Genomic DNA, 24,748 nt, shown 5'->3' on the forward strand with positions numbered 1-24,748 from the left:
GCTAATCAAGAACCTGCTAATGTAAGCATGAATTTTTAAAACAAGTTAGTGTATTTCCAGCGTAAGTGGAAGACAGGCGTGTAATATTCACAAGTCAATCAATTTTCTGGTTCATTTGGTACAGTAAAAACGTGAATCTTGAGGAGAATGCCAGGAGAGAATAAGGGTTGTTATATATGCTATGGCCACAGAAAGGTTGGGAAGACAGCATTACATTTTCCTTTGAAATATAGGGCTGAAAAACATTGTATTTATGACAGTACATCAAAATCCATCTCCCTAAACTATTTCCTTGAGCCACCATAAAACCCCTTAACAGCACTGCTTTTAAGAGCACCAGCAGAGATGCTGTAATGGCACATGGCAAACTTTACTGCACTGCTTTTTCTCTTCAGCCAGCACAGAGCATTTGGTCACTGTGACAACGGAAAAAAAAGAGCTTCCCATTATTTTCCCCACTGTTCAGAGGTTCCAAGCCATCATCCTCCTTAGAAAAATTAACACCCTGCCATATCAAAAATGACAAACTGGGGTACTCTAGATGAATCTGAATTTCTCACTCTTGGCATTAGTCCTAAAATCAGAGGGAGACCATAAACCAGCAAAGCTGCTCACTATGAGCCATCCAGAAAAAGAAACAAGACTTGCTACACAAATGCCAAATTAGTCTGCAAATGATGTCTTTTTAATGACAGTCCTGATGTCTATGGGAATTTCCAGCATGGGGAGTGTCAAATGAATCTGTTCTCAGCACACATCTGCCTGGCACTGGGCACCAAGTTTCACCACTCTGGCTTTTCTACAAGCACAAGTGTTGTGTACATAAAAGTATTGTTGGTTAACCCCTGCCAAACTACAGTGTGTAGGCACAGCACATGAAACATGAAATCATGAAACTTGGATGGAGAAACACTACCAAACAAGGGACTGTACATGGAAAACCTAGAAAGAGGCAACATCCCAAGACATCAGGCTGCTTCTGGTGGTAGGTGAGCCACTCCATAAATCTACATCCCAAGAGAGAAGCAGACAGTCCCACTCAAACATGAAAATGCCATTTTTGTGTTCAGGGCACTCACCAGCTCCTTGTCCTGAAGTTCTGTTTCCAGTTCCTGGAGACGTCTACTCAACTGTGCATTTCTTTCCTTCTCTTTATTTATTTCATTGCACTGTTCCTCTAGTTCTTCAATCTTTAAGAAATGTCAGATATTAGGTGAAATTTTTCAAATTTCTGAAAATCTGGGGCAGAACACAGCTGATGAAATGGACATGTTTCCTAAATCATAGCATTTGATTCACTGCAACCAAATTATCGCTTCTTTCCTTCAAAAGAGCCAATTCACACATCCACTAGGAAGCCCTGGGTCTGTATCTACTCTCTCTTACAGTCTCTCTTATAAGTACTTAGGAATGCACAAAACACTGAGCTGCTAAAATAAGTGGAACTGGGGGTAAAATCTGCACTTCACTCCCATGAAGCCAACACAAGACTACAAGGAATGGGTTTTCTTAACACAACAAGGAGAAGAAATCTCTCGGGGATTGCTTATTATTCTAGCTGGTGTGTGAGGGACACAACATCAAAACTTTGGAGCGAGAACCAGCTGAGAGCAACATCTTTGTTCTCTCCATACCTCCTGCTGCCAGCCCTGCACTCAGCTCCCAGGAGATGCACTTCCCACAGGCCGATGGGCCAGCTCATTAAAGTATGTACTTTAACTCTCAGCTTCGTGTTGCTTTGGGATTATAACTTCCCTCATTTGAAGGTACAGCAATATGCAAAAAAATCTGACCCAATTAATAAAGGAGAAGGAACTTCCCAGGGTGCTGCAGTGGTGCAGTGTGAGCATCGAGCAAGGAACCTGCTTGGGGGAAAACCTCAGAAAGCCTCCCTGTACAGAGAAAGACAGCAAATTATACAGACAGCACTGCTGCACAGTCTGGCTGGCCACCAGCATGGTGACTTTGAAGCTGCAGCAAGGTGGTGTTTTAATAATTTCTTCATCTCTAGTACAGCCACTGGGAAGTGGCATGTGTTGATGAGAACAACTTTTCTCTGCAACAGTGCAGAAAAGGAAATAACTACCCTTCAAATGATGATATTTTCCTGTAACATACTGTTTTAGTCTCTCACTTCTCCCATATCCACAAGAGACTGGATATAGGAACCCAAATCATGTAATAACTAATATAAATTTGTTAATGTAACATCAGTTAATACAGCTCTGGTTTGACCACTGTGCACTCATAAAACACGAGTGAATAAACAGTGAATATCTGCCTCAGAAAAAGGGTTGTTCCACAAGGATTTTCAGTGCCAACAGACAACCCAAACCACCTCCAACACTGAAATACTATTTGCAGCCTACTGACACACAAAAATACATGAAATTCCTTCCCCTCTTCAAAAGCAAATACTAAACAAAAAAATATCCTCACCAGACTGATACAATCTGATCTCTACTTCAAATGTCCCAGTGATCCATCTAAGCAAGCACAAAAAGGATCCAGCTTTTCCAATAACATTTAGGATGAACAGGGTGAAATTATCCCTGCAAGCAGTGTTCATGGAAACCAGGACCCCCGGTGCCCATAGGCTGCTGCCAGCCCTGTGTGGGGCTGTTGCAGGCAGTACAGTATTAGCTGAGAGACAGAACTAATGACAGCTCTCAGCTGAGACTTCACAAATTTAAACTTCTGACGTTCTCTGCTGCAGCCCTTGCTAACCCTGCATCTTACACAGCTGAGAAATGTGCTCAGTAATGAAGGGGAAAAGGCTTTTGACGATGCCTGTTGGCAGGTTTCTGGATGAAATGAGCCAGGTGTTAGTGCTGGAGGACCCAGCTCACAGCCCACAGTGCTGAGGCAGTAACTCATTCTCCTGCATGCTGTTGGGATTTGCTTCTGACACTGAGTGGTTCCCAGGCTCGGTTCCTTTGGGCCATAACCACTCCTGCTCATCCGTATCTGGCAGTATTTAAGTGTGCTTTGAAAGGGATATACAACAGTAGCCCCACTTTTAGAACCTTTCTGGTTTCTCACCCCAGCCAGCAAGCCCTGCTGACACCAAGTCTCCCAAATCCCAAGGCAGGGAACTTCACACGATGTGGCAGCTCCTCTGATCCCTCCCTGCCCGCTGTGTGCAGAGGGAAGCAGCTGCTTCAACTCCCCATCCACCTCCCTTCCAAAGACCAAACCCATCTCCTAACAACACACACAGCGAGAAAGCCGCAGAGATCCGAAAGAAAGAGCAATGGTGGGAGCAGCTGACTGCAGGGGCAGCTCTCCTGTGGGTATGCTCAGCTACCTTGCCCCTCAGCTGGTCGTTCTCCTCCTTGCAGGCTGAGAACTGCTTCTTCCAGTGCTCGATGCTGGCCGCCGACTCCTGCAGGGCTGTGGACAGCCGCGCGTTGCTCTCCCGCAGCGACTGCAGCTCCGTCTCCCACTTCTTCACGTTGGATGAACTGAGAGAAACAGGACACCATGAGGTGGTTTCACCTTGTATTCCCTCGAGTCATTATTCTTTACCTGTCTGCCAGCTCCCCCACCGCGGTGTGCTCACTGTTAATTTGCTGCAATAACACGAAGAGCACTCAGATGTGTGTAATTGCCTTTAGCCATTACATACCTATGGAGAAGCCTTAATTTGACTGCCTCTGTCAAAACAAAGGCATCTACCAACTCCAGCAGCAGTGGCCTGTGTCTGGAACAAAAGCCCTGCTGTCAGAGCAGGCCGTAGGGTCCAGCTGCCTGTTTGCACATGGGGTCCCACCCTGGCAGTGTATGGTCCCTGTCACCTCCCGAGCCGTGTGGCTGCAGCACCTGGGGCTGGACACCTGGCACCCCTGCAACAAATCCACTCTGCACATCTGCAGACGGCACAGCAATTCCAAATGGAAGATTTCAGGAGGTTGACATGATCTATATTTGAATTTATTTTAATGCTGAGTCTTAACGATAAAAGTGTTACATAATGCTGCAGAATTAAACGACTCATTCCCCAAAGCTTCGAGCTGCAGCACAGAGCACAAGATTAGAGGGTGAATGGGAGGAAGGCTTTGAAACTCCCTGTGTGCTACTTGCTGCCTGTCTGTGGAGGTGTCTTCATCGAGAGGAATGAGCTAACATTATGGTCTGAAACAGGTTAAGCTACTGAAATGTCAATAGAGAGAGATGATGTACTTCAGACATAATATATGCAACCTTGGAATTGCTCACTGGGTAATGCTGCTTACAGTGATGCTTTGTTTTTTAAATACCTTTTTAAGAGTAGCTTGTTAGATTTTCTTTCCATTCACAGATAGACATTCACACGCAAGAGGCAGACCAGGCAAGATCCCAACAGAGAATTATTCTATTTTAATGTTCTAACTTTGCATATTGCAACGCCTATATTTTCACTACAGCTGCAAATTACTCTTCTCAGCATTTTCAAATTATTTATCAAAGCAAATAGCAAAAAATGTGATTTCAAGGGGCTCTGTCCACAATTTAGAAATATCCCCTAAGACTTCCAAGCATTCTGATGAAATTATATTTCTCACTTCAACTTTTTATGGTTGAGTTCATTCCCTTTCATAATTTTAAATATCCATATCTATTTTCATCAAAGCAAGTGTAGCAAACTCAAAGAGGAAGAAAGATTGGCTTCACATGTTATCAGCAGCAATTGGTCCCCTATGGCTTTAATGTTATTTCTGTAGTTCTAAAACTTCACGAAAGAAGATGGTTATAATAGTTGGCATCAGCAGAATAAAAGAGAGCTTATTTCTTCATAAACTACATCAGGAATAAACGAAATGGTAAATATCTCTCAACTGGACACCAGGATGTACTTGCTAAAATCTGCTCATTCATCCATTCTGCTGCACCATTTAAAATTAATTACAATTTGAACCATTTCTGTTAATATCATTATCCATCAGATAATTACAGCACACTTTTCCAATGCAATTTAGGTTCTACAGGAACTTCACCTTTGGGCTAGAGCAATTTTTAGTTTATCATTCTCAGATTTGAGATGTGCCTCAGCAGGGCCACCATGTGATGCCTTCTCGTCGTCTGTGCCATTCACACTTGAAGCTCGAGTGGAAGATGGAGTTTCACGTCCAGACTCCTGCAGCACAACACACAAACGAACACTGGGTGTCTCCTGCATCTCCTGCAAGACCACAACACCAATTTCTTTGTAATCTTGATCCCACACCACTTGGCTGAGACCTCGGCTCTCCTGGCAGAACAGTGGTAACACACACATACCCTTTTCATCTTGGCTGCAAAGCTGGTCTGTTTAAAGAGAATGAAAAAATTATAATGATACACAAATGGAAGTTTAAAGGGTTCAAAAGTTTTCAAAAGCTTTTACCCTGACAAGGCTTGTGTTTTCTAAAGGTTGTTTGGGTTTTTTAAGATAATGAAACAAGGCAACACACAGAGCACAAACAAACAAATAAAAATAATACTGCTCCTCCAAAGAGATGCTATTCACACACTGCTTGGTGCTGACCACCAACAGAGAACAAACAAAGTGAACTACAAAGATCATGACCAAAGTCTTTACAAAATGAGTATCCGAAGTCAGCCACTCAGATCGATACTTGTGGGCCCCACAAACGGGGGTGGTTGCAAGACTAAAACCCTTCAGCAGCTTTTTCTGATCATTCATCTGAATTCCTCTCTGATCAAAATCTATCTCGCTTCCCTCTGAACATTAGCCCAGGCCAGGAGCACCTGCTGACCACGGTTCACTCTCACCTAAAGCAGTGCACACAAAAATACAGCTGACCTTGTAGAGAGACTGGGACAACACCCAATTTCTCCAGTTTGTAGGAAACCCAGATCTCCCTGGACACTTGGTGGTACAAGGTGTGCTGCCTAGGGGAGTGTACTGTGCAGATACACAACACAAGCTTCTTCCAACCCCCCCCAAAGCAGTGCCCCTGTTCCCACACCCCAGCTTCCCACCAGTCACCCCTCAGCAAGGGAACAATGGACACAAAGTCAGGCTCTCCACTGGTAAAAGAAATGCCCACAGAAGTGGGTTGGACAGGTGACAAAAAGAAGGATATTGATGAATCTCATTTACTGTCTGCTGAAGCACTACACTGACTTACTTCCCAGTGACTCAAAATATGTTTAACAGTACAAATCAAAGGATGCATAGCTTTGCCTGTTATTAAAAAAGTTATAACAGCTCAAGGACTGCTGAAAAAAATTAGATTTAAATGAAAATAAAGCGCATGGAGGGATGAAAAATATTCCTCTGACAATGTTAATGTCCAGCAGCTGGCAATTACCTTCAGCAATTTCCATTTTATATACTTTAAGCTATCTGCCAGAAGCTGGCACAGTCCATTTGAAAATTTAACTTTAAATTATTTATCCTGTATGTGTACGGGTATTAAAGCTAAATTACAAACCTGTGAATGATTGCTTGAGGTCTCAATTTTCTCTTGAGATCTGTCTCTTGCAAGTTTGGCAGCTTCTTTTACTTCTTGGAACTTCTCTGCAAACTACAAAAAGCCATGAAAGGTATTTATTAACATGATTCATCGTCTATTGAACCATTAAGCTTGCTATCTCTTTATGGCTTAGATCTCCAAAAGTGAACAACTAATTTTATTAATTTAAAAAATTTGGCAAGAAAAAACATTTAATTCTTTGGCAGGATGGTTCTTCCAAAAGAAATGGTGGTATTTCTAAAAGAGGGACATCTCTATAACTCTGGCCAACCACAGTAAAAACCCATGGAGGAAAAGGAACTGTTGGTGTCTCCTGGTTTGATTTGGTTCTGTTTACTTCCTCCCCCTTCTCTTTTTCACTTGGTGTTAGCAGTGTATTAAAAGGCAAAAGTATTAAAGACACGTGTTTGGATAAAAATATCATCAATGTCTTGTATTCCTAAAAGCAAGTGAATTCAATTAAAGAATGCAAATAAATTCATCTGCAGGAGGTAAGAAAGGGATTATCAAGACATAGAAAAAAGGAGAAGAAGGAGGATCTGAATGTATGATAGAGTCGTATGAAAACATAGCTTTTCTGGTCTAATTGCCTTATTACTTTCAAAAATAAAGGTAGAAGACTTCAGACCAAGGCTTGAATGCTTCCTGCAAGAGGCTTATATTAAACTGGGGGAGGTGAAGGGAAGATAAAGATGGAAGGTAACAATCCCAACCTCTATGAGTTGCTGTAGAACATCTGCTCCAAAGCCAGCCTGGCATTTTTGAAATACAAGTATTATCAGTCAGGGTTGCAGGGCTTCAAACCCTTTAAACAGTGTTTAAAGTTCTAAAAGGAGGATTGCAAAGATGGAAAAAAAGGTATAGTACATAATTTATTTTTAAAATAAGGATGTGTCCACTATAAGAATAGTTAAGTTTATCTTTCAACTAAAACTGCTTGGTCTTGCTTGCCTGTGTTTTGAGAAACTTGAAATGCTAGAAAGGCAAGACATTTTAAAAGTTAAAATATAAACAGATGTATTTATTGCACTGTTTGTGAACAAAAGGATTGCCATTATACCCTTGGATAATTCAGAACACTTATGAAAATACTGTAAATAAAAGCATGAAAAAACCCATCCAATTTTACAGTGGAACAATAGGAACAATCATCATTCACTCAGTGATCTTGCCTTCCAACTTTAGATTCACAGCAGGTATTTAGCATGTGCTCTCTGAGTAAAATGCTGAGACTGTAGAGACTGATTAAACAAATCTCCATTTGGTCTAAAAGAAATCTGGATTTACACGTGGAGGCATCTGTGTTTTGTGTAACGCACACAAATGGCAATTTCCAACAACCACACACACACACGGTGGTTAAATCCCACGGACGAGCACATTCTAAAAGGTGAGGGACACTCTGGGTGTAGCCTAGGATCTGAGGCGATGCTGGTGAGTGAAGATGGAGCTCTGGGACCCAGCTGCTCCCTTTACAACAGCTGACGTTGCACATGCAAAGCCTGTGCCCTTGGATGGCAGCAGTTGCCATCTGATGGCACTGCAGTCACTGCACGCACAAATGACTTGATTACCTCTGTAGCACTCCACGGATCGTTAAGAACAACCACATTACATTTGTGCCTTTAGTGATTTAACTCTTAACTTTACACAAAGCATCTCTCCTGCTGTGACAGAGCAGCTACAACCAGCTGATTATTTCTAAAATATTGTATCAACAGTAAGCTCTACGTTTGTGTTTCTTGCGGATAGCATAAGGCTGTCTTGAGTCTGTCTTTTATAATAAATCTTTCTCTTTTACAATAAATCTCTTCATCTTACGTATGAAAAATTTATGAGGGTTCTTCATGGACGATACGAAATATGAACAGACAAAAAGAATTGGAAGTGATCTATCAAATTTTATTTTGCAGCTATCTTCCTAAAGCACACAGGAGACTGCTGTGAAAAATTATGTGAGCTGGGAAGAAAAGGACATTTTCCCACATCTCCATAATAAGAAATTGTGTATGATTGAGCAACGCTAATCTTCAATACTAACCCAGTAATGACCTCATTGCATAACAGATTTCAGTCATGTCTCTAGTTCAACACGTGTATTAAACACATTTGCATTCCGACAGAGACTGCTGTTCTGAGTAGGGCAGTGCCAGCCCCAGCCCTGCAGCACTGCAACACCCACTGCACAGGAGCAGAGCAGGACGTTCTGCAGCCACCCAGAGCCCGAGGCTGTCTGAGAGTGTGGCACAGCCACCGGGCCAAATCACCGGGAGAAACCAGAGCTGATTTCTCTCTAGTAACCAACTGCTTCTGCTCCAAACACAAATAATTGACAGATCATGGGTACCACAAAACCATGCCTCACTTCCAAGGTCTAAGTTGACTTTGGTCCCTTAAACCATTACCACAAAAGGGAGTGCTTTCTGAAAGTCAAATTCCTAATGAAAAAGTGAAATAATCTTCTATTCAGTAAATGAAAACTTGGTAAGTGTGGTCTCAAGGGGCAATGAAAATCTAAATACCCAAAACAAACAAATAAAAAAATTCATGTTTCTTCTCCTTACCTCCATGCCTGCCCTCTGGCAAAGTTCCCCAAAATCAGCAAAACAAAAAAAATTAAAGAAATAAAAGGACTTGAGTAGGAGAGATGGCAACTGAATACCGCCCCGAAAGTCCATCACGGATTATAGGACGTGTCTTCCCACGCCCCAGGAAGATGTGTGAGTAAGCTGCAATATGGAGAAGATTTGCTGCTACCAACACTTGTGAAGCCTTTTGGTCAGGCAGCTGCAGCCCACGAGCACTGCTTGATTAGGAGTCTTGGCCGGTGAAATTTAGTGGGGACTCGAGGATGCTACTGTGCATTTCACAAATTACTTAAAGGCTGTTCAAATCTGCAGTCAGTTTGTCACCAGGAGAAATATATATATATATATTCAAATAGCCCTCCTTAGCATTTTACACATTAAAAAGCACGATTTTGTACGCATAAATTTTAAGCTCCTGGTCTGGCATTATATTTTATGTCTCCTACTGACAAATTGTGCCAGTATCGGATGAAACAGCTGCTCCCACCCAAAGCAGCCTCATAAATATTTCATCTCCCTCTTGGTTTGCAGAAGGCTGGGTGATGTGACGGCCCCGGGGGAGCACGGCTGTGCCATGACCCACAACACACGCGTGCTTTTCCCGTGCTTCTCCCAGGACGAGCCCTCAGCACGGGCCAGATGGGCGCCCAACAGGACTATTTGCCCCAGAAAGTGGCCAGTAACTAGCTCTGTCCCAGGCAGGGTGTGTCCAGCTCTGATGGCAGCTGGCCCAGGGGCTGTGCTGTGTGCTGGGGCAGGCTCTGCCCCGAGCTTGCTGCCCTGCAGTGCAGTGACTGCCACACACACGGCACACGTCATGCGCAAGAGTGCAGAGAAATGAAGCCCAGCGCTTCCCAGGGCCCAGAGGCAGCTGCTTTATGATGTGCAAAGTCTGGCTTTACTGGGTTTCTCACCCGTATAAATCTTTGTCCCCATGCCCTTGACTACCTGCAGCTCCTCATTCAGCACGGCTGCCTCAAAACACCCGGAGCGACAGCAGCAATCTTCCTTAACCACTCCGTGTGCCAAATGCAGCAGTACCTGTGCAGCACCAGCCCTGCCTCTGCACACCCACACGCTGTCAGCTCCTTGTGATTCCTGTCTCAGGCTGGCTGCAGCGATGTTTGAACAATGCCTTGAGACCTTTCTGAGGCACAGGGTAGGAAGGGGGGAAAGGAGGGGTCAGCGAGTCCTGCAAAAGGGGAAAAGGACCCTGAGTAGGACATCAACTCGAAGCCCTGGGATTCTCCCAATCAATGTGAATGGTAATTAGGTTACTGGGTCACGGAATGCAGTTTTCATTAATGGCTCATGTTTAATTTGAACTGCTTTTCCCTATAGGTATGGATTAATGCTTTAAGTATCTCAAGAAAAGCAAGGCATTAGAATGAGGCAATATCTTTTATTAGGCCAAGCAATATACTTAAAAATGCAGGCATTTTTAGGTATGCTAACCTCTTCTCCTGCCTCATTATTATCCGTTGTTTTCAGGAGACATTTTTCAGCTTTATTTATTTCTATTTATTTTAAGCCAGGGCTATTGATCTCTGGTTTAGTGGAGTTTTAGCGTGCCCTTCCAATTCCTGACTAAGCACTTCCATTATTTCCCGTAAAATAGGCAAGTTTTAATTTATATCTTTTATAAGAGTATAATGATATTAATATAAAACGAAACTTGATTTTACTATTCCCAATACACTTATATAGCTGTAATCTCACTCTCAACTCTGATCTTTCTTACTAATGGCTCAATAATTAAACTGAGAAGCACAGGCAATAAAGGAGTATCTTTGTCCCATTGCTTTACATGGCAGTAATAAACCAGATTTTCTTATATTTTTCAGCTAGGTAACTGTCAGAGTTTGGGGTTTTTTTCTTTTTTGAAAGATCATCTCAAGCTATTTTCAGAAGTGCTCCGCTTAAGCTCCCTCCCAATATTATGACCAGAAAAAGTCTTTCTGCTGATTTGGGAAGCCTTTCATGCAAGTAGAAGGTTGTATTTTGGGCAGTGGGCTCTTCAGCAGATCATGCAGCGCAAACAAACGTGCAAAATGACCTGGAAAGAAACACAGCTGGTGCTGGTGCCCCTGTGCCCACACAAGAAGTTATTCAGATTGCCTCTAGCCCGGCCACGTGTACACTGACAAGCTGCTTTCTGATACCAGCAGTGCATTTCTTCTCAGGACGTTCTTCTCTGAGCAGGTTTGCAGAGTATGGCAAAATTTCTCTGATTAGGCTGCAAGGTCTTCCAAATGTACCTCCTGCCTCACTACAGTGTGCCCAGTGCCTTATTATGTTATTTGTCTCTCTTCTGCTGAGCCAGACTCGGCACCGCCTGCTCCATGCAGCACCTGGTGCATGTTTAGCCCCAGCCTGCACCGAGGCACCACATGGTCATGTGTCAGAGGTGTAACTTCAGTAATTCAGGATTAAAAATTACTGTCCAGAGGTGCTAATTCTCTCATTCAGTGTCCAAAGGTCGCATTGTATCATGTTTATCTGTTACTCAAAACAAATTATTCCCCTAGGTCCATTTTAATCCTCCCCTATTCCCACACTATTTATTAGCTACTATGAACACCACTTTGCCCCAGGAGTGAAGACTATGCATAGGTGAAATGAGCAGTCCTGTACACCTGAGGAAGCATCATAAAACATACCCATCTCCAGCAACTCATTTTTAAATGAGCTTTGCACATCATGCCTTTATCACCCCTGAAGAACAGATTAATGCCATGGCACTTTTATGGGCATCCCAAGTCCAAAAATAATTTAACACATGAAAAGCAAAATACCTTCTACCTTTAAGAAGCACTTGCAAAAATGCAATTCTCTAGAAATTGTGCAAAGTTAGTAAGACAGACTTACTAAAATAAATTCCTATAACAACTTGCTTGATAGGGAAGTCCTTCTAGTGCAGTGCTCTGCCTTTGCTGCTTTAGACATCACAAGAAACACCTTGCTCTCCTGATCCTTTCCTTATCAAAGCACAGGAAAGGACAGCAACATGAGAGGCTGCGGCATGCCCAAGGACACCGTGCTGAGGTCACTTACGAAGCCCAGTGCCAAGCAGCCAATGCTTCAGGAGTCAAGTATGTGTTAGATAAGCAGGGCTTTTTACTACATGAACAATCATCTCAGCTGCTCGATAAGCACTTGTCAAGACCACTGCTCCAATGACAGAGGAGTATTTTCAGGTGCTGGTTATTCAGAACAAGAGACTGCTTCAGACTTCACAAGCCTGTTAATGTACCCAGTCCCTGATCCAGGGAAGTGTTTCATTAATACCAAACTCATGGTGAGGGGTCTGCTGTTAACGCAGAGGCAGTTTTGCCAGCAAGCCTGCCACCAGCCCTCCCTGGCTACTCATGCCCTGCCCCCAGCAGCACTCACTGCCACCCACAGACAGTGGGCAATTCCAGGAGATGGGCGACTTGCCCTGCTGAAGAGGACCTGCACAAACACACAGGCTGGAGAAGTGCAAGTCTGCATGAACAAGAAGCAAGGCAGCCTTTGCAGCAATCCGGTGAGCTCGGTTACCTTGGTCAGCTGCTGCTCAGAGGGGAAGCCCAGCCCGAACACGGTGTTGGCTCTGCTGTCTGCCCACTGCCCGAACTTCTGCGACGTTTTGGTGAAGGTCATGTTGGGGGTGATGGTGCTGTTTATGATCACCTGGTCGCAGACAGAGCAAAAAAGAATTAAAACGCAGAAGTCGCATCGGAAATGCATATCCTAGCAACGGTATCATCCAAAGCAATTAGCAGTCTAAATTGGGAAATTGCTGTGTTCAGAAGATTTTTTTTCCCCCCCCCAAAAACAAAACAGGTTTTTTTCTTGTCTTAGTTCTTGCAGGAGTTCTGATGTTTTGTTTTGTTTTTCAAAGTACCATCACAGCCCTGCAGTTAAACACGGCTGCAGGAACGTCACTGAACTCAAAGCAGGGTCAGGAGCTACAGAACTACCCTGGCAGAAATGCAGATGCAAAATCCTCTTTTTTTTTTTGCACTAGGAAGCCACACAGCCACTGCCCCAAGAGGCTCCTGCCTGAGGCCTCCAAGCAGAGCATCCATCAGTAACACCTGAACTCAGACCTGACGGGCAGAGAGAGACATTTCTGCATTTTTCCATTTGTCCTCAGGCCTCCACAAGTAGGATGCCAGAGACATATACCAGAAGTAAAAAAAACCAAAACAGACAACAAAAAACAAGGCAAGGAGAAGCTGATAGCTTACTAGTGAGTTTAACTTGGGAGGGTGGTGAAGTGCATCACCAGCGATGCACATGCAGTATCAAATTTGGGCCTCAGAACAAATGCTTTGCCCCTTTACACATTTTAACTAACATCTGCTTCATCACCAGCAACCCTGAAAGCAACAGTGGTTCTTTCAAGTTAAGAAATAGCCAACAAGAGGAAGGCTGGTGGATGAAGTCTCTAAGGAACTTAGTGGAACAAATACAAAATGTAATCTTGCTAAAAGGAATGAGGCATATGTGAGATCATTATCAAAAATCTTAACTTTATTTTCAAGACGCTTCATTATATGAGTCTAGCGACTTCTTCCCCTGGAAATTAATTCATGTACAATGTTCTTTCTGCTAGGAGAATACGAGCTTTCTTTAGTAATGCGTACCATCATTTCCAAAATGCAAATTATGCAGTAATTAAGCCCAATCTGTGGGACAGTTTAATTAACATGATCAGGAAGTATCTTGGCAACTTCATTTACTATGTATTCCAAGCAGTTTTTTCCTAAGCTATCATTTACATTTAGCAAAAAGTGTGAATTAAATTTACCAGAGGAAGATCCTTACTTGCTTCCATCCCCTCCCTGACTCTGGACCTCTGTGCTGACGCTGTCATTTGCTTTCTTAAAGATTACTCAACATATTTCCCTATTTTTGCATCGTCACTTTCAAATAAACCTACGATTTTCTGCCATTCCCCACCACTGGAAATTTCACCAGAAGGACCAAGACAGAGGAGAGCCAGGTGAGCGGTACCCCTGAAACTGCCCTTTGAAAAGGGGTAAAACAGGGCAAGGGGCAGAGGTGATCCTGCAACCAGCACAGGCCAACACAGAAGCTGTGGCTGCTCCACCTCTGGAGTGCTCAAGGCCAGGCTGGATGGGGCTCTGAGCAAACTGGTCTGGTGGAAGTGTCCCTGCCCATGGCAGGCACCTGAGAACTGGGTGATCTTTGAGGTCCCCTCCAACCCAAACCTCTCTGTGGTTCTGTTCTCAGGGTCAACAGCTCTTCTTGAGTGGCTGGTGCACAGGCAGAGGTGTGAGCAAAGCTGCCCTGATGTGTTCTCCTCCAGCTAAGTCGTGCTATAGAAACAGCCAACATAAAATCTAAGTGTCATTTCAGTAATGTAAATTAGAAGAAAATCAGAGATTTTAGGTAGGGGTTTGACAACACAAAGGGATTATGATAACACAAGGATTGCATAATACAGAGAGTCAAAAGAACAGGAGGAAAAGCTACCAAAACCCCAAAAATCAGGGTGCTTTCCAGAAACGTTAAAGTAAGTGCTATATGTCTATTTCTGTTTAAAAAGTCTTACATCAGACAGACAAACCACTTACAAATGTCTAGTGTCTCAAGTTACAGAATTTATTTTAAAAACTATGAAATTCCCAGAAATTCCAAGTGATGAAAGTATTATTTCAGTCCTGCTGTGCCTATCAACTTAGACATCTGGGGAGAAAATACAATAAAATGACCAGTTTGATTGAAAGGCAAACGCTTCACTCACTGAGAGCTGACCCTCAGAAGAATAAAACTCCTCCATACCTCCTACAATAATCACTGAGAAAATACAAACATATAAAAAACCCACACTAAAGTTATCTTTTACAACACAGTTCAATATTATCAGATGTGATAAAAGGAATAATGAAGGCTGCAAACTGTAAACCAAGGAACACTTCATTGAGCAATGAAATGCACTACACTAGCTGAGCATCTTAGAAGTTAATTTTTTCCTATGGCCAGTGAATCCAAGGAAAGGTTGTGGTGAGCACACACCTCCCAGAAACTGACAATTCATCTGTTAAATTTGTAACAAGCTGCTATTAGTGAAACTGCCTGGAAGCCAGCTCTACCTTTCCCTTTAAATTCTCCTCTGTCAGTCAGGCACTTCAGAAATGCTCATTCCTAGAGAGAAGTGAAAACCTAAGTAGAAGCTTAGGAGATTAAATCAGAGTTTCTGTGAGTTCAGAGGAGGTGGATGCTGAGGGTACATTGTGCTTGTTCACGCGCTCTTCCTGCCCATCCTCACCCCATCTGCCTGTACACTCACTTCCCATCTGGCCATCATTTCAGAGCAGTGGCACTCCACTGGCATGGGAACAACCACACTGGCTGTGTTTCAGACAAAGAAAGGGTGCTATGATTTCAAAGAACAATGAAAACTGAGGCTTGCAGGTGTTCCTGCCAGGTAAGCCAGCTTATCCCCACTCCCGAGGCTGGCTCACCCTGGGCTACGTGAGACCAGAAGGAGAGTGCTCCCTACCACTCCTCCATCCTCTGGGCAGATGGTCTCAGCTGGGCAGGAGGCAGGAGGAAACATCTGTGACCACCACAACAGGAAAGGTCAAATAAACTGGGAAATTTTTCATCTTTTTTTTTTTTTTTTTTTGGTGAAAGTATGAGCCAGACTTTCCCAATTTCAAAAGAAGGAGAGAAGGAAAAGGGCACTATTTTGCTGCAGGCAGGATGAGCCCCCTGCCTGCAATCCAGCATGATAATTCTATGAGAAAAGGCCGCTCATCAATTCAAATACTCTGCATTTGCTCCTCATTTGTATAATACACACACAGTGCAGTTCCAACTGCATCATAAAATGGAATAAACTTGTGGACTTTCATCCAGGATAATGGATTCAGAAGACAAACTACTCTCTAATCAAATGCAATCAATCCCTGAAGTGGTTAAAGAGTTCTCCCTAAAGACAAAGGCAAAGAGAAGCATAATATAATAAGCACCTTACAGAATAATAAACCCATTCATCATACTCGGTTGTCTACATGTGGTTAAAAAATCCCAGCCTTTGCGCTCACCTACAAGCACATGTATCAGATGGAAAACATTCCTGATACACCTGCATGAGCCAAACAAAATCTCACACTCATTTCCCTTCCTTTGGGAGAAAATCAAACCTGAGAGATCTAAATTCTTATCTGAAGATGACACAGAAGTATGTTCAGAGCACAAGGTAGCGCTACATCACCCAGAAATGACTCCAGACGTTTAGCAACACACTGGGCACATTCATCAGAAAAAAGTGAATGCAAACGAGCTAGTGTAGAGCAGAACATTCCCCGGCTGAAACACACCCATGCTGCTGCCTTCCCACGGAGAGAAACTGCCACATAAATCGAGAAGGAAGAGGTCACAACACGACCTGAGTGCGCAGAAGGAGAAAAACGCACTGGCAGCTCCTGCTGCTTGCGAGGCACGAGCAGAGCCCGCAAATGCACTTCTGCTTCTTTTCGGGGGACACTCGCAGCGTTCAAGGGGCTCCACTCCCGCACACCCCGCACCACAACAGTGCACGGAAGGGGAAAAGCCGATGTGGCTCCTGGAAATGCATCTTCCCAAGCTGCTGCCTCGTTAGCACGAGGAGAACGGGCACGCCGGCAGCTGGAGCAGCACACGGGCTTGGCCAGCTCGGCTCCCAGCGCTCGCCCTGAGCCAGGCTCGGCTTGCCAGGTTCACAGCAGGGAAAAGCAGAGAGGAGAGCGAGCTCAGCTCCAAGGGGAGGAGAGGAGAGATTGCAGAGTGCATTTGGCAGAGCCACTGGCACAGCCCCGAGGAGGAGGAGGATGAACACACCGGCAGGAATCTGCCAGGACACTCACCCAGCCCTGCCACCAGCTTCTCTGCCTAAGAAAAGACTGGAATAACAGCTATGAAATAGCTAATAAATGCATTGGCCAATATATTTTGGAACTGTGTTAAATTAAATCAGAAAAGGGCACCTTATTCTGGGACAAGAGTGCTAGATTAGGAATTATTCTGGAATTTCCCCTTTAAATTCACATCACCTGTTACTCTGAAATAACCACACCTCTAGAAAAGCCCCAAGGCTCCAAGCCATAGGATCTACTCCTTAAGACTATATTAAAATCTCCCCATTTCATTTTCACACCTCTGAATATGAGCTTCCAGTTTGCAGCCCTTGTGAAATTTAATTTCCTCAACCCACCAGGCTGCTAATCTTCAGCAAAGATGTATCCCAGTCTAAAAACAGAATTGCAGAAGGAAAGAAGCTGCTAATCCTCTGGCCATAGCTATCACAGGCTCAGCAGGTTCTTCCAGCTCATCAAGTCGACATGAATCAGAATGGGCTTGTGAGACAGGATGTGAAGATGAGGAGTCAGAGGTGGATTTACAGAGAAATTCTTCCTTTATCCCTGTCCAAACCAAACCAAACCACTACAATCCCAAATGTTCAGCAACACTTTTGTGGAATCAGCCCACCTACATTTCCATGATCTGTATTATCCTTTGCACTATCTACCATCCTTCCTACCTCTGCTTCTAGACAGGATGTAACATCTTTTCACCAGTATGTCACTGGTGATAAACTGCTCATCTCATTTCCAGTCCTGGACAGCACGCACACACACACACACACACACATTGTTAATCAAGGCAGAGGTAATAAAGGGAAAAAAGAGTGTCCCTTCCTGAGGCCACCAAACGGAGTAAAGCTAGGGAAGCACAAAGACACACAAAATAGCAATGGTGCTTGTTCTAGCTTTGCTGTACCTGCTGCACCTGACACGCACATGGCACTTTCCCTGGGACAGGCTGAGGGTATGGAACAACTAGACTGGGAGCTCTCTAAGTGTACACTAAGAAGAGCACGGGGTTTCTCCACCTTGCTCTTCCTCCTGCTGCACTCCCCCACTGGTGCAGGATGGGGGAACCGAGCACAGGGCAGGCAACAGCTGGCAGGAGCCACTACCAGGCTCTCGCTCTGGTTACCCTTCATTTGTCCCTACGGTGCAGTGAGCCTGGCCTGCTGCTGCTGCTTTTCAGGAATTTCTGTTCTACACACTTAACCAGGACAGCAGCTATTTCACTCATCACTGGACTCCAAAAGCTTCCAGGTATTTCTGCAGGAGGCGGGAGTGGAAGGGGAACTGCAGCGGTTCCTGCGAAGAGGGAGATGCCAGGATACCCTGCAAGGCACGCAGGACTTGCTGCAACCCTTGGCATTTACCTCCCAACCTGAGCTCCCTCTGCACAGAGGGGACTCTCCTTGTATGGGTGAAGTCTCTCATGACGTGCTGCTGCTGCTTGCTTTATGGGGAAAAGGGCCATTTCCACAGATGCACATAGTGCTTTTTTTCTCTTAAATTGTCTTGCATCCCCAGGATAATTCCATGAATGATGAGGTTCATTTTTAACAGCAGAAGCCAACAAATAAAAAAAAAAATCCCATACGATTCTTGTCCTTCATAAAAAGAGATGCAAAAATAGCCCCCCCCCCCAATAAAAAGACTAATAACTGTTTTTCCTCTGAAAAATACCTCTGTTGTAAAGCCCTCACTAAGAACCTGTCTAAATGCAACAAAAGTGGGTTCATGATTGTGTGAATTCTATTAAGTAAATCTCCTGCTACACCTACTCCATTGCTCTCTTTTTCTTCCCAAGGTAATTAACATCTCTGCAGAGTTGGCTTCCCACCTCCTCCACCCAGTCTAAATCTCTAAAATCTCCTATTTTTGCTTTGACATCTGACTAGAATTTTTTTTCCTTTTAGGCACAGCACACACATCCACCCACCCACACGATTCAAAGCACCAGCAGCTGTTTCATGAAGAAAATCTACAGCAAGGGTTTTCAAACCCTCTGGAACAAATTGTTACCCAGGAATTTCATGCAACAATTTACAAAATATATAAATCAAGATGCTTATGTGTTATTTTCATATGAGAAGTAAGATTCCTAATTTATCACAGAAAGGGAGAAGGATACAGTGGAGACTCTGGTTTTTTTCCTAGTGACTAATATTGGGTTGAGGGAGAAGGCTGCTTTAACAACAATTAGAAAAAAAATTATAAAACTTCCCATAGACATATCATATTTACTTTTTGGGAAATTTAATAAAAGCATACCATCTTCGTGTAGAGCATAACCACATCCCTAAATTAATTATTGAAGCACCGCTAATTTTCTGTGTTCTTCAAGCTTACAACAGCCTCATTGGAGGCTGAAGGTCCCTCTTGAAAGGCAGGAATGGCACAACCATGCAGCATTGCTGAAGACTCCTCTACTCTTTATCAGCCTACACACCCTGGGAGTGGTCAGCAACAGGATAGCTTAGTTCCTCTCCAAAATCTGGAAAAACTGTCCCTTGGCATGAGCAATGGCCATGAAGGACAGGTACGTTATTTTTAGGAGGTAACAGCATGTCCAGGTTTCTTTGCAGTGACATCACATGGTTTCATCAACCTCTCTGCCATGTCCAGGTCCCCCACATCACCCTTGAGTCTGGTGATCAGAAACCACTCTGGGTGGGGAGTTACTGAAACACTTGTTTTGACAGAGCTTTTCTGAGTAATTTTAGAGGGGTTTTAAAAAGGAAAAATCTACCCAGACCAAAGTTTCCCTACTTGCTGGTAAGTGGTGCAGCAAGAAATCCTTAGCATGGATTTTTATCTTTTCTTTTTTAGTGAGTAACAAATTTCATTTCTGGAAAGGTTCTTGCAATCTCCTGGATTCAGCTGTGTGTGGTCTTTCCAGAGCCAGTGACACACACACACACAACACACATACAAGCAGAAAAATGAGCCAGATAGGAGCAAACAGTGGCAGATACGCTTCTGCTCTTCTGTCAAGGATACAGCTGTTGACAGCACTCTGGTATGTTTTCTCCTAAGCTTACTAACCAGCTTCTGAAGGATTTACTTCCAGAAATAATCCAGGAAATGAACAGAGGATTTTTCACATTTCAAAGTTAATAACTTGGAAAGAGATTAATATAGAAATGTTTAAGTGATACGAGTTCTACAGCTCTAGACTTTGAATTTTTTCTACACCAGAACACAACCTCAGCAGATGATCATGATTTCTGGTTGATTCAATATCAAGTGACCCACCAAATTTCCAGGCATTTACTTTGCTCCTTTTCTCAGCTTTTGACAAGCTCTCTTTTTCACCTGGAGACCTAAGTCTTTTTCTGTGCAAACACTTTTAACTTTTCCTTCTATTCTTGGCTCATCTCCACCAGTATTAGCAGTTCTGAAATTCCTATTGCAGTTAAGCCCTAACCATTTTTCTCTCATCCTCTGAATACTCAAAGACCTGTTCACACAAGTGCACCCAATATAACCAGCTCTACCTTTCTAAACCTGTCTTAGCAACTGTTGACAGTTCTCCTGCAGACACAACTCCAGGCAATATACCATCCTCCCAGTTATTAAATCCTGCACCTCCCCTCAGCCTGAATTTCTGAATACCTGATATCATCTTAGGCAAATAAAGGATGATGCAAGTGAATAGTCTCATCCTTGGCTGACAGCTCTGCTTCTCCTTTATGCTGTATTTCTCCCTCACCAAATTCCAAAGAAAACGTTCTCAAGTTATCTGAATGTTTACAGAGAAACCAAAACTCAAGCAACTTTAATCAAGCCAAGTACACCCCTAGCACAGACACCACAAATATTTTAAGATCATCTGAGTCTGCTGTTTTCCTTAATTTCATTCACTCTTTTTCAAAGATGTCTTTGAGAGGAATATGAAGTCCTGGTCTGTGGAGCAGAAGGATCCAGCACACACCTCAGTGTGCCCACCCCAGACACTGATCCTTGGGGTAAAATGTCCATTTCCTTTCCTGTTTGAGTCTGTCCTGCTCCAACTTCCCCTAACCCCAACACTCACATTTCTCTTTGATACTGCACAGGACCCCTTTGGAGCATTACACTTGGGGCACACCTCACACCTTCGAGGTGCCCGACCCCGCACCCCATGCAGACCCTCCTGCCTTGTGCCCCAGCACTGCCCCTCAGCCTGCCCCAGAGAAGCAACCCCTGCCTAGGAGACACCAGCATCACTCACAGATGGCAATTTCTCCTTAAATTGAGAGTTCTCTTTGAATCATTCTAAGTGATGCTAAAAAACCTGGAAGTAGCATCACCACAACTCTAACACCTTTAAATGAAATCAGGAAATAGCTATTAAAAATATTAATTATTTACTGCAAGTTGTTTCACCGTCTGAGTGAAAGACAGGTTCCACCTTAGGTTAGGCTGGTGGGCTTTGATTCAGGCCAGGACAGATGTTCTGCTCTCTATCTGATGATCATCATACAAAACAAAGGAGAACTCCACAAAAGAAGCAGCTGCATCTCAGAGAGCAGCTCGATGCAGTTTCATTAGTTACAACTACAACAAGGCCAAAAGGCATCACAAAAAGCAGCCTTGAGGCTCTTCAAGCATCTTTTACAAAGTCTTTTGTTTAGCACAACTGGTATTAGAACATGTCTCCAGCAGACAAGCATCATTCTCCAGCTGGGAGATCTGAACCAGGACAAGTGCAAAAGACATCTGATGAGACTGATAAAATGACACCAAATTATTTGAAAGGCTTTAGTATGGATTAACAGTCTGTACACACTGATACTATTGTAGTTGTTCTGTCTCAACAGTAAAGTATTTATCTATTCTGTTCTTACATACTGCATTATCTATTTGGGGTGGTCCTGTGCAGAGCCAAGAGTTAAAATCGATGAGCCTTGTGGGTCCTTTCCAACACAGGGTATTTTGTGATTCTGTGATTACATAACATATATAGGAAATCATAAACCCACAACTAATGTTTTTACTTCATAGCCATGTCAGTGGCATAGAAGCAATGAGGTGTTTATTGTAACACACACACAAACTATGCACGCTGGAAGACAGGACTATGCATTAAAATTATATTTTACACCATATTTTGTATCCCAAAAGATGCAGTATTAATTTTTATATGGGGCATTAATTAGTTCCATTTGTTGACTCTGGTATCATCTACAGTGCTAACAGCCATGTTGAAATTAGCCCCAATAGTTCATTAAGTAACACACTACGATAAAGAGGAGATGAAGGCCATCAAATATGCTTAAATTTCTGTACTACAGTGATCAGCCAGACCAGCTTCTATAAAAGAAGGTTTTCTTTTATAACATATGAAGGTTTCTTTCGTGGACAGGTACGGACAAGAAGGCACAAATACTGGATCAGTGAAATCAGACCTTCAGAGGTCAAAACCTGGACTCCTCTGCACTGGTTTGCCCTAATGCAGTGTCACCTTTAAGCTGGATGTGGCTTCTGGGCACGGTGTCACAGGCTGCCTTTTGAGGAAAGGTCATCAGAACGTCACATGCTGCCTGTAGATGAAAGGTCCTTTCCATGTTGGTTCTCAGTGTCAGACATTTAAGTAATACTGAGCTCATACTTCCCCCCCTCCATCCACCTTTTATGGCTGCCACACTTTCTGGGATCACCTGAAAAGATTTCCCACCCAGCCTGGAAGAAAACTGCACAGAGGGCAAAAACAGCATGGCAGAAGAAGTTTTAGAAATAAAAGGAATATCTGCCTCAAGTTACCCATTGGTGAAAAAAAAAGCTTTGAGAAGACGGAATAAGAAGTATTTTCTTTTAATGTAATCATGTTTTTACTAGCAGGGACTCTCTGGAAAACATAGTCCTGCCAGGGCTGCAGTCAGCAAAATAATCTTCAGGGTTAGGAGTGGGGCCTCTTGGCATTTGGGCAGGCAAAGGGCAGCTGGCTGGGACCCCAGCAGCACCACGCTCCTCTGGGATACAGCACCCGGCACTCCTGACAAGCAAGGGCCAGAAATAAAACTAGGGCATGCAAAACTAGAATTCAAAGAATCTCCCTCCCTTTGACAAAACACACAAATACCCTCACCCACACCTTTCAAAATTGTAGCACTTAATTCAGGATTTATCTATACACATTAAAAGAAAAGCCAACACACCATTTTGTAAGGTCACTTTTCGTGTACTTTTACATCCCTTTATCTTTGGCTACCCAAGGCTGTAAAACATCCTCTGTGCTTTCACTACAGAACTATTAAACCTGAAAAATTAGGTAGTTAAAAAACTCAGGTATTTATGAAAAGGCAGGCATTTAAAAAATCAAACACCCTACACCTCTGCACCTAATTCATCGGGTGCGGGGTCCGGTGAGCACACACTGACACTCTGAATGCCAAGTGAGAAGCCAATATTTTGATTGTTGCTGCCACACATCATCACAAATCACACCCATGAGGTCCTAGAGGCAGAGTTAAATGCTGCCACACCAACGCAGACCCCTGGGGAGGTACACACTGCCAGAAGCCTTTCATAATTCAGTGCCAAAAATTTTGTAATATATAAATTACTCGGTAGGTTTTTTCCTGAGAAAGAGTTGCTATTGGTTTAATGGCTGAATTTACGTCAATGGAAGAAAAAAAAAAGAATGAAAATATCTAGCCAGATGAAGGAATTTCATCTGTGCTACCATACCCTGCAATTGTTTTCCTTTGAAAGAAAAGATTCTCCAATCTAAGAGTCACCTTTTGGCAAAATACTCTAGGATATTTTTAACAACTATGCCTTAAAATAATTCCTTTTCCATGGGCAAAGAAAAAGATCTGTTTTGAGCCTCTGAACACATCACTGGAGAACTCAATTTCCTTTTGTGTTCTGAGGACACCTGCCTCCAGTCGTGACAACAAGAGAAGCCTGGTCATAAAGAGGTGAGCAGCAAAATTAAATTAGGTAGCAATTAGAACTAGTACAGGAACTGAGAGAGCCAGGAATACATCAAGTATCAGCAGATTTACATATCACCCCTTCTTACCTCCCTAAATATTTCCTGCCACAGGCTGCTGGGGCTCTGTCCCTGCCAGCTTCACTGTCCTCTGTAAATCACACTGTCCCCTGCATAGATGCCACTTGATCAAACAGCTTCATCACACCATATAATGTACTGTATTCACTTTGGGGAGCACTGTGTGAATACTGATTGGCAAAATTTGGCCCATATTCTTATTCTTACTAATTGCAATTTACTTCAGAAACAGACCCCCTGATTTTGCTTTCCCAGCACAGCAATTTTTCTGTTTCTCTCTTCAATACTTTCACACACTTATGCCCGACTTAGCTTCTGATCTCCAATATCCAAGGTAATTATCAGGTCATAAACTCTTAAATGAACTAGTAACTAACTGGGAACGAGTGTCAGCCTCAGAAGCACAGTCCTTATTTTTGTATCATGCATTTACCATGATTACTCTTGCAATGTAGTCATCTTTTAAACCCTGATTTTAGTTTTTTCTAGTCATGTTTAAGCATCTCTCAGAGACAACTGGGGACTGGCATCTGTGCTGACTCGTGCTGTGTCACTTTTCTTTGCTGCTGCCAACTCAGTATGTCTCACTATGCACTTTATTGCTGGCTATTAATTTTTAAGCTAGCTTTATGTTCCTTATTAGCAGCTCATTTCTGAAAAGAGAAAATTGATGATGTTGCAATCATAAGTTTTGTAGAAATACAGCATGAACATCTGAAAAGAGGGCAGAGGCTTGTTTCTGAGGGATTATATTCCCAATTCCTTTCCCTCTTCTCTATACTGTTTGGATAACATGTATTTTCAGTTCATAAAAAATAAACAGACCCACCAACCAGGGTA

General features: G+C 43.2%; 1 protein-coding gene across 1 annotated transcript in view; it reads right to left on the reverse strand.

Annotated features, from left to right (window-relative positions):
- Positions 1–24,748, reverse strand: part of HOMER2 (homer scaffolding protein 2) — a 40,215-nt gene that overhangs the window by 7,811 nt on the left and 7,656 nt on the right. The window contains exons 3-8 of the mRNA XM_017742551.1: positions 12,590–12,721; positions 6,420–6,512; positions 5,260–5,286; positions 4,977–5,161; positions 3,308–3,464; positions 1,080–1,190 (exon numbers count right to left, since the gene is read on the reverse strand). Of these exons, the coding sequence (XP_017598040.1) occupies positions 1,080–1,190; positions 3,308–3,464; positions 4,977–5,161; positions 5,260–5,286; positions 6,420–6,512; positions 12,590–12,721 (705 nt within the window). The remainder of the gene's footprint in view (positions 1–1,079; positions 1,191–3,307; positions 3,465–4,976; positions 5,162–5,259; positions 5,287–6,419; positions 6,513–12,589; positions 12,722–24,748) is intronic.

This window comes from Corvus brachyrhynchos, unplaced genomic scaffold, assembly GCF_000691975.1.
Source record: "Corvus brachyrhynchos isolate BGI_N302 unplaced genomic scaffold, ASM69197v1 scaffold97, whole genome shotgun sequence".
NCBI lineage: Eukaryota > Metazoa > Chordata > Aves > Passeriformes > Corvidae > Corvus > Corvus brachyrhynchos.